Below are 13179 nucleotides of genomic sequence, written 5' to 3' on the forward strand. Positions count from 1 at the left end.
TGATTCGCTGGGAAAAAATAATTGGAAATCTCCAGAATCAACCACCCCGCCAAAACGATCAAGGGAAAAAGAGCAAGGACAATAGACAGTCGTTTTCTATATGCCGTCATTTTGAGCACTTGCTAAGAAGAAGTCAAGTACTTATATACGAAATGGGCAAATCTTCCAAGGACAAGCGCGACGCGTACTATCGCCTAGCCAAGGAGCAGGGTTGGCGCGCAAGAAGTGCTTTCAAGTTGCTGCAGTTGGATGAAGGTCCGTTTCCGATGTAGAACCCCGCCATCCGATGAAATCCTTGAACTCATTCAACCCCTAGAATTCGATCTCTTCGCCGATGTCACCAGAGTCGTAGACTTGTGCGCCGCGCCCGGTAGTTGGTCGCAAGTCCTCTCACGCGTACTCATCAAGGGTGAGAAATTCGGACGTGCAGCATGGCAGAATCGCGAGGCCAAGTTCCGCCAGCAGATGCTCGGCGTCTTTGGCCCGGTAAAGGAGGCCCCTGAGGAGCAGGTTGTCGAGGTAGACCCCTCCGAGGATGATTTGAAGCCCAGGAAGGATGTGAAGATCGTCTCAATCGACTTGCAGCCTATCAGCCCCCTGCCGGGTATCATCACTCTACGGGCAGACATCACGCACCCCGCCACCGTCCCTCTTCTACTTAATGCCTTGGATCCGGATTACGATGCCACGTCAAAAGACCAGAAGGCGGCCCACCCTGTCGACTTGGTCATCAGCGATGGTGCCCCCGATGTCACAGGCTTGCATGATCTGGACATCTACGTGCAGTCGCAACTGCTGTTCGCCGCGCTGAACCTGGCTCTTTGTGTGTTGAAGCCGGGCGGCAAGTTCGTCGCCAAGATCTTCCGAGGAAAGAACGTGGATGTGCTATATGCTCAGCTGAAGATTTTCTTTGAGGAAGTCCACGTTGCCAAGCCCAGATCATCGCGTGCCAGCAGCGTCGAAGCCTTCATCGTCTGCCTCAATTTCCAACCGCCCAAGGGATTCTCGGCTAGTCTGGAGGAGCCGCTTGGCGTCGGATACCGTTTAACAGACATGATGGAAGAGAGACAAAACGCGATTTCACTTGAGGCGCCGACAATTCTTCAGAATCCAGAAACCAGCGCTTGGGACTGTGCCCCGGAGTACACGCGCAGGACCGATGCTGACGGAGTCACGGAAGTGGAGTTTGAAGATCTGCGCGCCCCCGAGAAGGACGACGTGAGATGGATTGCGCCCTTTATCGCTTGCGGTGATCTCTCCGCATTCGACTCTGACGCTTCATACCGACTTCCTCCCGGCCACGTATCTCTCGACCCCGTACAGCCACCAACCGCACCCCCTTACAAGCGCGCACTTGAGATGAGGAAGTTGGCCGGCGGCGCATATGGAAAGACTGGGACCAAGAGCTGAGGGAGGCGCTCTCATGGCTGTCCATTTGCTAATGACAATTACTGCCCGGGGTGCTGCGCTGCTGGACCTTCTACCAGACCGACCATGATGTCCTTCATACCGCACTCCTCCCATGTCTTGGCACCAAGCGTCTTGCGATACATGTCCATCGCATCACTGGTCAGGAACATGAATCGCCTGAGATGTGGCCACCCCTTGATAACCTCGCCGAGGCACTCGAGCATCCACCGGCCATTTCCTTTCCCTTGATGTTCTGGCAAAACGTAAACATCTGTCAAGTAGGCAAAAGTTACATCATCCGTGATGACTCTCAAGAGCCCGACTTGTTTTGGATTGCTAAGGCCTACACTCAATCAACTCATGGGTTAGTTGGACGGTTTCGCTCGTATAACTCAGGGAAGGAGGAGAGACAACGGTCCCAAAACTTCTACAAACCTACCTGCAATTTCCGCCGTAGACTGCGGAAGAGCGTAAAGGCCGAAGCAGAGCGAATTGTGTAGGGCCTTCTTCATCTGATCTCTAGGGAGACCTTGCGCCCACCACATTAGGTCAGACCCAAGTACTGCATTGACCTCGTCGACCTGGATGAGCAGTGGTTCGGTCGAAATCATGTAGTCATCTCGATACCAGTTCTTGGCTTCGGTGTTCAACATAATTGTGGCGGAATAAGTGCAAATGAAACATAGATATTACCACCCACACAAGCATAGATTTCAATCAATTTGATCGTTGACCTCTGTTAACTATCGGCCCCTCATTCACTGCAGGATTGACTTTCAGCTGCGCCTACCTCATTCGTCATGACTCACGTGACCTCCGCAACGTACATCTTGCCTCTGAAGGCAATAACTTGCACGAGACACCTCATTCTTAACGCCGAAAACAAGTGACAAGGTGTACATGGCAGATACGAATAAATCTGCTTCTATACGTCTCACATGGCGGTCTTCTGTTGACTTCCAGACAGCATGTGCAATCCAGCTTGGTGCAGATGGTACCACCAGAACTACGATATATCCCAGCATCGTTAAATCCGGTGAGCAAAACATCAAAGGGATATATGCCACATCAATGCACTGTCTCTCAATCAGTTTTGGCGGGACATCTGAACCTCGAATCGATTCGAGTTTCTTTGCCGGAAAGAAAGATGGCAGGTAGCGACTGCACGGCAACTCGTTGCCGGATCCCCCACAGGTGAAGTCTATGTGAAATCACACTCGCCAATATCAAAGCAACGGCCCTGGGCTTCGAGCTTTCTTCATTTATTCTACCTTGAAAACCATTCTCAATTTCGTTTATGTTCTTTTCTTGTAAGAGCCCTGGTTTTCCTTCCTCCAACATTGGGAAGCCCACACCTTTACCACATTTTACAAATATACACGGTCAAGTCGCGTCTGCCCACAAGAATCTGGGTACCTACCATTTGTTGGGCCGTTCTGGGTTGTCCATCTCTGAACACTTTTGCAGCTGCCATATCTGGGCAAACGATACCATCCCTTCACTATCAGGGACGACGACCACAACAGGGCACAATCATGGCCGGACTTTCGCCCAACGTCTATCATGATGAGAGGTATGTGATTGAAATATTTACATATTTTCTGGTGCTGATGTGTGTCTTCTTTTTCGCATCCATCTAGACTTTTCCGCACAGGCGAGGACTCCGATGTGCTGGTCAGATGCGGTGACCAAAGCTGGCCACTTCACAAGGTGATACTCTCCTCACGATGCTTGTATTTCCGATCCGGTCTCAAGGCCAGCTGGGTAAGATTCTAAATCTAACATTGGTGCCCGAACTTGCATTGACTGAAACACATTCGCAGGTGCTCGGCAACCCGTTGTACTACTGCATTGACGAGCAAGATGTCCAGGCGGTTCATTGGATCATCCACTGGATCTACTCAGCATGTATGTACGGCGCAATTTGGTCATATTGGTGATATTCGTGGAGAGCTTCCCTAGCTAACCAGGATCGTTCAAAGGCCTCCCCCAAGAGCTCTCCCCGCAAGACAGCAGCACCTTCACTGCATGCTTGCGACTGCTTCGATGTTCGCGGGTGTTCCTGCTACCCGAGTTGACTGCCGATGCCCAGTACCACCTCTACCGCATCTCGCAGAACATGATCATTGAGGCGCAGACCGCCTTCTACGTGGCCGATGACAGTGACGAGCAATTCGAAATGTCAGATTTGGATGGTTTCTTTGACGGCGTCAAGATGGTTTACGAAGACGAGCACCTGAAGAACGACAGAGGTTATTTCACCGGCGTTGTCAAAGGCGCTCACTTCTGGCCCCTCCTGGACACCAACTTCAAGAACAAGGCCGAAGCCCAGCAGGCCTTCTGGATAGACGTCATGTCGCTGCAGCAGGAGGCTATCACAAACGGAGCCTACTGGCCCTACATCAAGCCCGAGAAGTGCCACATATGCGAGCACAGTCCATGGACATGCAAAGATCGCCCGCGCTCGACTCACTGGGCCACCCTGAAGCTCGTCAAGGGCAAATGCCAGGCCACTTGCAACCACTGTGCCAGCGAGGAAGGAGTTGACCACCATGTAAGCGAAGACGAAGTTAGCCACTGTGCAAACGGGGAAGCAGCCAGAAAGGCGTGGACTGAGTTGAGCGAGGAGGATGAGGAGGAACGAAAACTACCTCCCGTGAAGGAGGAGAAAGATGAAGAAGCTTCCAGTTCCAGCGCTAGTGGGAGTGCTTAGGATGGCAGACTCACGAGTGCTCGAAAAATTTACGATGAGGCGCAAGAGAAGGATAGGAAGAAGCTGGAATGGCTGTTGAAAGTAGGTGGAGCAGCAATCCCATCTGAGACGCGGAAGGCACTGTGGGGAAAAGTTGATGAGATGAGGCAAGCAGCCCAGGGATGCGATTGAATGTAGGATAGGATGGTTCAGATTTGCCGCCGGAGTTGTGGAACTCGTTGACTCTAGAGAACAAATCGGAATTAGACACTAGAGATAGAATATGAAAGCCTCTGTAGGTAAAGTTATGGCTTAAACTCAGTGTAATCTCATACGGTGCTAGGTGCCTTCTTTGCGCTTAGATCTCTATGAGATGCTAGAGATGTCAGATATCACCGAGTACTACATCCCAAAGTGTCTCTAGCCAGATTGGAGCATCTAAGCATCTCAACCAACCTGTACAATATCCTCCCCGCAACATAGCAAAACCACACGTTCTGTAGCCAAGCCCCCTTAATCCGAAGGCGAATCATCCTCCGAGTAATCGGGTGGCAAGTACTCGGAACCCTCATCACTCTCCTCATCGGCCTCGACCTGTTTCGCCTTGGTAGATTTAGCAGTCTTCCTATTACCAGTCTTCATCTCCATAGCCGTTTTCCTCGGAGCCTTAGACTTTCGCTTCTTCTTCTTCGGCGCCCCGTACGCCGAGCCCGGCCCCGACCCGTCACTCAAATCAGCAAGCTCCGACTTGGTGGGCGCGAAGTCGGGATCATCGGCGTCGCGCTCGGCCTGGGTCATGTCCTCGCGCCCCTTGATGCTGCGCGCGTGCCCCGACACGTCCTCGTACCAGTCCAGGACGTTCCTGCTGGAGACCGCGAAGTAGCGGTCGTACCCGGGGACGAGCTCGTCCCGGTACTCGCCGTACGGCACAGCCGCGTTATGCTCAGGGCGGCCCGCGGCCGGGATGTCCTCCTCGTAGTCGCGGGGCCGCATCAGGGGCCCGGCCCGGTTGGCGTTGGAGTCGAGGTCAACCACGAGCCGGACGTCGACGCGGCGAGGCGGGTAGAGCGGGGGGCTGCCGAGGCGGCGCAGCTCGCCCAGGACCTTGTGGAAGAACGGGTCGTACGTGTCGAAGGGAATTTCGGTCGTTCTCGACGGTCTGGGCAACGGGGTGGGGTTCTGTTGGTGCCAGGGATGAAATACCCTGAAGGGAAAGTCGATGGGCCACTGGTAGCCGCCCGAGGCCACGAAGGCCGTGTAGTCGCTGAAGCCATAGGCGTCTCGGGGCTGCGACTTGGCTAGATCGCGCAATTGGGTGCGAGTGGTAATCAGGGCCGTCGAGGCGGAGATTTCCCGGCGCTTGATCCGGCTGTATGGGACTCCAAAGGGGACACTGAAGAGGCGGCCAACGACGAGGCGGATCGTTTCCAGACGGGGAAGTTTACTCAGCGTGAGAGAAAGGCCTTCCAAGAGCCACGGGCTGTTTGCGTGGTGAAGAGACGGGTCGTGAAGCCGCCGTTTGTCCTCGTCCGGCCAATGGGCAATGTCGAAAAGCGGCAGGGCGAGGTGCCGGAGGCTCTGGCCAAGCTGAATGTTCTCTTCTAGGGGCATCTCTAGAGCCTTGATTGAATGGTGCAGGTTCATGAAATAGAACATGTCTTTATGGGTGTCCACTCCCACGACTACTGGCTCATCAAGCCCCTGATGAGCAATAGAGATCTTTTGAAAGTCTTTTTGATGGCGGTCCACGATCCTTCGGGCTTCTCGGTTTACGAGGCGCAATTTCATCTCCGATTTGAACCAAGGCTCCGGTGATATATATTTCAGTTCTGGTTGACAATATCTGTGGTCAGAGTAATATTTGATGGCAGCCGGGCGAGTTCCTGGGCGCGTTGCCACAACCTTCGAACAGAAAGCATGTAGGCATGGTGCATCACCAAAAGCTTCCTCCCACTAAAACGAGCGATGTTAGCTTAAGTATCTCGAGTTCTGTGGCAAGGACATCATAAGGATCCCACTTACGATTTGGCGTCGAAGCTCTGGTGACAGCTTGTTAAAGGCAAGAAACTCTTTGGGCGCCATGTCGTGAAGAGTCGAGTGTGTTGGGGTTTGACACAGATTGCCTGTTGATGATATTAAGAAACGGTGTAATAATGATAGTTCCAGCTCTGCTTCTCATCCAGAAAGATTGATATGAAGATGTGTATATATATCTCCAGATCGTGAAATATAGGAGACTGAGGCATAGTCAGGAGCGCCTTGACGAAGATCCTTCTTGATTCTAGATCGAGGCCCACGAGAATCTCACAACAAGTGAAACAAGACCCAGCTGAGTCCTTGAGGAACAAGAGTCTACGGTATGTCTTGATCATTGTCGAATGTTCTGGTGTAAGTCGTAATGAGACGTCCTTTGACTTGGATACCGATGCTAGAGTTACAATGACCAAGTACCGAGGACCGAAGGACATCCGTAGTGAAACCTGGTCAACAAAGCCGTCATACACAATGTCAATCACCGCGCCCTTTCCAGCACCTTACCAACGTCCCAGTTTTGAACACGTCTCACCAACCCGCCACCATCGACTCCCTCCTCGTAACCATGCGCTTGACCCGAATCGCCGCCGACCCCAAGGTCCTGCGCTCCTCCGAGGGGACAGGACTGTTACTGACACCGATCTCCGTGCTGACGCGGGACTCCAGCAGCCAGTTGCCATTACTATCGCCGCGGAAGTAGCTTCCCTGGTTGTTGTTCCTGTGTACGTAGTAGTTGCCTCCTTGTTGCTGATGTGGCGCCGCCTGGGAGGAGGCCGAAGAGGAGAAAGGCGCGGGCATGGCCGCAAACCGCACCACGGAGCTGGTCTCAGCCGTCGAGGAGCGCCGGCTGCCGCTGCTGCTACCACCACCGCCGCCTCGGCCGCCTAGCGTCAGCGGCCGCATGATGGACATGCACATTGGCGGCGGGGAAGGCGTCGGCGAGGTCGTCGGCACGGGCATGGGCACAGCGTTCCGCGCTGTCTCGAGCCCGTAGATGAAATCTGAGTCGGAGCCGCTGGCCGAGGACCGCGGAAGCGACGCCGACGGCCTCCGCGACGACGAAGCCGAAGTAGCAGTGGTGCTGCTGTTGTAGTAATAAGAGGTGCCTATGCGTCGTCCACCGCCTCGGCCCCTGGACCGAGCGCAAGGCGGGGGCCGCCTGGGGTCTGATACGGCCTTCTCGGGGTCGTCATCGGGGCTGCTGTTATTCTTGTTGTTGTCGGTGGGCGATCGGTTGGTCGTGGATCGGTTGCCGCCCTTGGCGTTAGACGCGAGGGATGCGGCGGTGCTGGTAAGCGACGCGGGCAGCCAGCGCGCGACCAGCGGCCGCAGCGTCGGGAGGCAAAGGCAAATGCTTCCGGAACACAGCTCCGTCAGCGACAGGATAGACGGGTCCACATGTTCCCAGGTCGGGTCGGTGTATTCGCGAAAGTACTTGATGCGGATGGCGGCTACAGCGCAGGTACTACAGATAGGGGTTAGCCCTCTGACATCCATTGAGACATGGGCGGACTCACAGGAACCCGAGGCAGAAGATGGCAATCAGCAGATATTTTTGTGCGCGCGGCAAGCGCAGATTACCGAGGGCGGGGAGCGGCAGGACCAGGACGGCGACGTAGGTGGCGATGTTACCTGCGGCGTTCTGGTAGGCTAGCGGGAGTGCGGAGATGCACCTAACCCTCGTTGCCGTCAAATCCGCATCCTTGCCGGGGTAGGCCAGGCTCAGACTCTTGTCCCAGTACGCCTGTATGGGGAAGCAGGTGAAGATGCTGAGCATGACTTGGCACAATCCCCAGATGCCGATGACGACCATGAGCGTGACGCAAGCCCGGCGCACGCTCCGTATGGGAAGCACGCGGTAGTACTGCGCGAGAAGCGCCAGCTTGGTCGACGTGATTGCCGTGTTGTACCACAGGATCGAGAACCAGAGGTGCTGGGTGTAGGTCTCGAGTTCTTCGGGCTGCTGGAGGGTGTCGACATGGCGTCCCAGGCCATGTTCCGTCACTGCAGAGACCTCGAGTCAGCATGCACATTCTTGATTACTCTGGTGGCAGACCGCCTTACTCCAGCACTGAGTCACGCCGGTAGCTAGAACAAACATCTGGTAGATGACCGAAGGTCAGTCTCCAATGCGTCACCTGATAAGTCACACAGAAAAGGGGCCTCACGAATGCCACGAGGGCTAGCCAGTCGTCATATCCCAATCGGTTCAAGACGACGTAGCGCGTATAAAACCTCAAAAGAATGAAGGCGGTCGCCAGCACCATGAGTCCGATGTTGACGTCCAAGGCCACAGGGGCTCGCGACTCGGAAGCTGTTGCTAGCGGCAGCCTGGGATCACCAGCCACGTCGTCACTCAATTCCATCGTTGAATATAAGGATTCGCAGCCCGAGTAGAAATGATCGGCCGTTTTGACTTAAACCCCAGCACGGTGAGAATAAGTTGTCATGGGCGACTTCGCATCGCGACCTCATGGGGTCGGTAGGAGAGCGATCCTTCCATGGGATTTAAATGCATGACCCTTCCTGTCTCCGTTCACGCCACCCAGCAGCTCGAAGGTGCAATGAAATGCCGACCAGACTCAGGATCTGAGAGCCCTCAATTCGCATGCCGGCTGAAATCTGGGGTGCGTATGCGCAGAATAGATCACCATTCACAACTTGTGGATGGTGGTAATCTGTCCCGCGAAAACGTGCGCTCCGGGGTGCGCGTGGCCAATCAGCAGCGAGGATAGGTATTGGTCTATCGATCGGGGGTATTGAGGAGGTGTCACAGGAACGGCCTGCCATCTGATAACCGTTGGGGAGCGTGGCACATGGCTGGCTGGCTGGCGCTCTCGATTGCTGCACGGACCGGCCTGCATGACAAGGTGGTGGTGTCCTCGGTCGCTCACTCATTCCCCAATTGCCATCAGTAAACGTCATCGTGTAAACGTGCCGCCATATCGTGGTAGTCTGTGCGGAACATATCCCCTTCTACCGTCTTCGGTAAGCGACAAATGCCTATGCTTTTGGTGAACGAGAAGGGCATAATGTGCCTGTGCCTTTTTGATGCCAAGCACGAACCTCTCCATCTCCACATCAGCCGAGCCGGCGGTCATTGCTCAAACCCACCCAACTCACCACACCAGTTTGCCGAATCGTCAAAGCCACTGTTCCAGGGTTATCGCCGTCATACGAAGGGGTTATAGGTGGAAGATGGTGTATGTCGGAAGTGCGACCGGTTGCTGGTCGCACTAAGAATCCCCGGTTTCCCGGGGAATGAATGGTCACTGGAGAGAGGAGAGTAGGTGCGTTGTGAAGTATTAAAATTGTGGTATCTTGAATGCTGTGTGCGCCATGTAAAATCATGACGGGCTCAATCGCTAAAAAAGCATGCGATGCCGTGGCTAATACATGAACAAATCCCTCTAGGGTATATATATATGTATAGAAGCATGAAATGACCAATGCCCCCAAGGCTCGATGCCAATGGGGGGCATCGCGGCTCGGGGTATCATTCAGGCTGAAAATCAGTGACGCCCAGTGAATCTAAGCTGCGAAATGCGCGAACATCAGTTAACCCCGTCATAAAATTGGTGACTTGTGCAAATGATCCGCACTCCCCCGGCTGCTCCCTCCAAGGCTCAAAACGTCCTTGCAGCATTCCCAAAACTCTCTTTTTTTGAAAGCCCCTGCCGTATTCCCAACCATCCTTGCGCCGGAAAGCATTCCTTGTGTCGTGTGTCCTCCATATGGAGTAGAGAGGGGTGTGGTTGTCGAGATTAATTGTAGTCATAAGTCGTCAGATGTTTATTGCCCGTAGCCCCTGGGCTGGAACACGGGTGCGCCGTAGCCCTGAGGCTGCCAGCTGGGTGTGGGGTGGCCAGCGCCCAGAAGTTGCTCGAAAGCTTGCAGGCGTCGCGTCAGCTCGTCATTCTTGTGAGCCATGTTGCGATTGCGTCGCTCCAATTGGTGGATGTATTCCGTCGCCTTGGTCAGAATGGTACCCTATTGCGACATGTTAGTACGAGGACAGGAAGACGGATTGCGGGGTTTGAACTGACCTTGCTGACCTTCGGCGCCTTCGACGCGGGAACTGGGGAATCATCGTCATCCTCAGGTATCGACCGGAGAGAGGGGATGGCTTCGCGCAGATCGGCAATCCTGTCCTTCAGGTTTGTGCGGTACTTGCGCTCAATGTCGTTGTGGGCTGCCCGATCACTGTTCCTGGGCTTGTCCTTGCGATCGCCAATCTCGGCGGGAGTAGTCTGGCCAGAGCGCATCGGTCTTGCCACCGAGGATGTCCTCCGCTTCATCTCCGGAGGCGGGTCACTGGTGGTCTCAGACGTGGTGCTGGGGCTTCGTTGCTTCTCAAAGTTGAAGTAGTCGACGGGCGCACCAGCCCGGGTGGTGGTGTTGATCGGGGGGAGGCCAGTTCCCATGGCGATGGCAAGGAGTCGTTGGCGCTCGGGGTCATTGAATACGGGGCTGTTGTATGACGACTCCATGCGCAGGCCTGGTTGCGGGGGTTCCCAGCTGAGAGGGGTAGAGTAGAGTCGCTCGGGAATGACATCGAGGGGCGTCTCGTCGCCCCTCCGTGTGTAATCATCATCCAGAGCCATTGCGAAAGCTTCCTCCTCCGACGAAAGTGCGTGATCAAGCGCGCTGTCCGAATCGACCAGGTCGTTGATCATTGACGGGAAATCAGGTTTCACGCTGTCGAACGATGTGACCCGTGATGACCGTGCTGACGGGTGGATGAAGTCGAAGGGTCTGATCTACAGTTCAGTAGGGTATTCAGCTGATTTGACTACGACATAGAATGCATAGCCAACTGGGGTGTTCTGGGAACTCACCGGCGGGTTTGGTTGTCGAATTCTGACTTGTCGAGGCTCTCGTCGTCGCTATCGAAACGAAGCCAGTAGTCTGTGCAGTCGAGCGCTGAGTAGTCTTGCTTGCGCTTCAACGACTTCTTCTGTTGACCCTTGGATCCTGACTTGGAGATTCTGGAAGACTTGGATAGGATCTCCTTCTTGGCGAGAGGCGGGCTTAATGAACCGTTTCTCGTCTTGGGCTCTGTGACGGGAGGTGATAGGGGGTGGTTGACGTTTTGTTGTTGGGGCAGGCCGTTGTCAAAGTTGTCCCAAAACGATATCGAGGACAGTTGACGAAGGCAGTTTGAGGAGTTGTCAATGAAGGACTATTTGACCAACCGGTTAGCCTTGTTCTCAAGACGACGAATGGCACAGAAAAGAGTACACTTGTACTCAGTCAGCAGGGGCTCCGAAATTACCTTGCTGTTGGCCGCCGGGAACAGGTCAATGTTCTGTAGAACTTCACTGTCCATGACGACGGAATTGGAAATTTAATGTAGCTCGGATGCTACGTACAATCTGCTCTCTACCTCTAGATGATAGGTACCCCGGGCGAGTGGAGTATCAAGTCGCGAGACGGAGAAATCAGAATGGCGAGGTTGGATACGCGCGAGGCAGAGTCGAAATCTTTCGATGCCTTGCTGAGGGGACGATGAATGTCGTGATAGTAGACCAACTAATACACAGTATCGGTCGAGTCGGCGCTGGACTAGTCGTGGAGTGGGCTGACTCGGGTCTCGGTGATGTATGGGGTTGGTGTTGCGATGGGTATGGTGGTTGTGGGAGTGTGGTTTGTTTGGGTTTGTTGGCAAGACGGTCTAGAATTGGAAACCGTGGAGCGGATGGAAGAAAGATGTGGTTACTACTTGTAACTGTTGATTGTATTTGCTTGATGATGGGAAACGACGAAACGAACATGAGATGGAGGGCGGCGATATGCCAATTCTAATAATAAGCCGCGAACATGGGATAGTGGGGAATGGGAATCAGGGTGTCTGGCGGTGGATCAAGAGAAAAAAAAAAGGCGCCAAGATGAGAGTCAGAACGAGACAGATGGCCAAGAGCAGTCACACACAGAGCCAGATCAGGTTTGGGTGGTAATGACGGCCGGTCCCAGGAGTCGAGGGGTGCTCAACAACGGCAGCGGTACAGGCGGAGACCGGCCCCGAGAACTGCCACATGCTGAAGGGCTCTGGGCAAATGGTCTGACTTTCAGGCGCTACGAAAATGCAACGGTTTCGGGCGGCCAGATTGTGGGAAGCCTGTACGTGGCCGAGCGTACAGTACAGTACTTCTCGCGTAATTCCTCCAGAGCCAGGTTCGTTGGTGTACCCCTACGACTGCAACTGCTACTGCACGCACTGCTTGCCTGGAGCTGGTCTGGCGGAGGTACGCAGGGTACGGTCGGTACGTGTTACCGGGTGTGGGGCGTAATGGTCCATTGCTGCAGTCTCCCCTTTTTCCCATTTATGGTCCATTATGTAGGGTGTCGGGGAAAATAATGCCCAAAGCTGTGCACAAATCTCTTGGTCAGGTCGCCGTCAGGACCGACGGGGTACTTTGCTCGCGCAGGATCGCAGGCCAGAGTTGGCAGGCGAGCGACATGCAGGCCATGTAGATCCGGGATAAGCGGAGCCTTGGATAAAATCCAGGCGTCAGAGACACGTGAGCTTGGCACAGAATGGCCTGACTTTTCCCCGTTGTCTTCCTACCTTTTTGGGAGCTGGGGGGGCAAGGGTTTCAACGAGCGAGAGGGACAGAGTATGCGAACCCTCGTGCAAAAGAAAGACGCGGGAGAGACAGTAGGAGGGCCCAGAACTTTAGGCTTGTCTGGCAAAGTGGGGGTGGAAATCAGCCCATTCACAAGGCTGAGGGCAGGAAAATCGTATGAGAAGTGGGGCCGGCGGCAGGGCTCCCAAGCGTCTCTTCTAGGGATTTATTGGCCGGGCCAGCCCTCAGTCCGTTGGCCGCCGTCGGCATGCGCTTAAACTCTGCGTCAAGCTCGACTCAGCCTTGCAGCGAGCCCGGCTTTACCCTGGTCTGGTCGCAGCGTTTGCAGTTACAGTCGGGTCGGGGGTGTGGCAATCATTCACACCTTCGAAATGCGTCTGCGTGCGTTCTCGACCCCCCTCGACCCCTGCCCGCCCCTGCCCCCCCTGCTCTCAATTACCGTGGGAACGTTATCCG

At 54.6% G+C, this 13179-nt stretch overlaps 6 protein-coding genes across 6 annotated transcripts; 2 read left to right on the top strand and 4 right to left on the bottom strand.

Annotated features, from left to right (window-relative positions):
• Window positions 1-152: 152 nt before the first annotated feature.
• On the top strand, window positions 153-1410 carry PG985_014027 (FtsJ-like methyltransferase; the record flags this gene model as incomplete). The annotated part of the gene is made up of 2 exons (XM_066833793.1): window positions 153-255; window positions 317-1410. The coding sequence occupies 2 exons, from the start codon at window positions 153-155 to the stop codon at window positions 1408-1410; spliced, it is 1197 nt and encodes a 398-aa protein (XP_066678533.1).
• A 38-nt stretch (window positions 1411-1448) lies between these two features.
• On the bottom strand, window positions 1449-2063 carry PG985_014028 (gnat family n- protein; the record flags this gene model as incomplete). Its single annotated transcript, XM_066833794.1, has 2 exons — window positions 1449-1753; window positions 1850-2063. 2 exons carry the CDS (start codon window positions 2061-2063, stop codon window positions 1449-1451), a joined length of 519 nt encoding a protein of 172 aa, XP_066678534.1.
• An 882-nt stretch (window positions 2064-2945) lies between these two features.
• PG985_014029 (uncharacterized protein) lies at window positions 2946-4123 on the top strand (the record flags this gene model as incomplete). Its single annotated transcript, XM_066833795.1, has 4 exons — window positions 2946-2983; window positions 3051-3174; window positions 3234-3318; window positions 3393-4123. The coding sequence occupies 4 exons, from the start codon at window positions 2946-2948 to the stop codon at window positions 4121-4123; spliced, it is 978 nt and encodes a 325-aa protein (XP_066678535.1).
• Window positions 4124-4615: 492 nt separating this feature from the next.
• Window positions 4616-5758, bottom strand: PG985_014030 (uncharacterized protein; the record flags this gene model as incomplete). The annotated part of the gene is made up of 1 exon (XM_066833796.1): window positions 4616-5758. The coding sequence occupies one exon, from the start codon at window positions 5756-5758 to the stop codon at window positions 4616-4618; it is 1143 nt and encodes a 380-aa protein (XP_066678536.1).
• Window positions 5759-6664: 906 nt separating this feature from the next.
• PG985_014031 (uncharacterized protein) lies at window positions 6665-8502 on the bottom strand (the record flags this gene model as incomplete). The annotated part of the gene is made up of 4 exons (XM_066833797.1): window positions 6665-7601; window positions 7654-8140; window positions 8201-8237; window positions 8305-8502. The coding sequence occupies 4 exons, from the start codon at window positions 8500-8502 to the stop codon at window positions 6665-6667; spliced, it is 1659 nt and encodes a 552-aa protein (XP_066678537.1).
• Window positions 8503-9928: 1426 nt separating this feature from the next.
• PG985_014032 (uncharacterized protein) lies at window positions 9929-11604 on the bottom strand (the record flags this gene model as incomplete). Its single annotated transcript, XM_066833798.1, has 4 exons — window positions 11412-11604; window positions 10975-11318; window positions 10183-10891; window positions 9929-10126 (listed from the first exon to the last, which is right to left on the bottom strand). The coding sequence occupies exons 1-4, from the start codon at window positions 11463-11465 to the stop codon at window positions 9929-9931; spliced, it is 1305 nt and encodes a 434-aa protein (XP_066678538.1). The 5' UTR covers window positions 11466-11604.
• Window positions 11605-13179: the final 1575 nt, after the last annotated feature.

This window comes from Apiospora marii (genome assembly GCF_038362585.1).
Source record: "Apiospora marii strain CBS 49790 chromosome Unknown utg000011l_segment0_segment0, whole genome shotgun sequence".
NCBI classification, from domain to species: Eukaryota; Fungi; Ascomycota; class Sordariomycetes; order Amphisphaeriales; family Apiosporaceae; genus Apiospora; species Apiospora marii.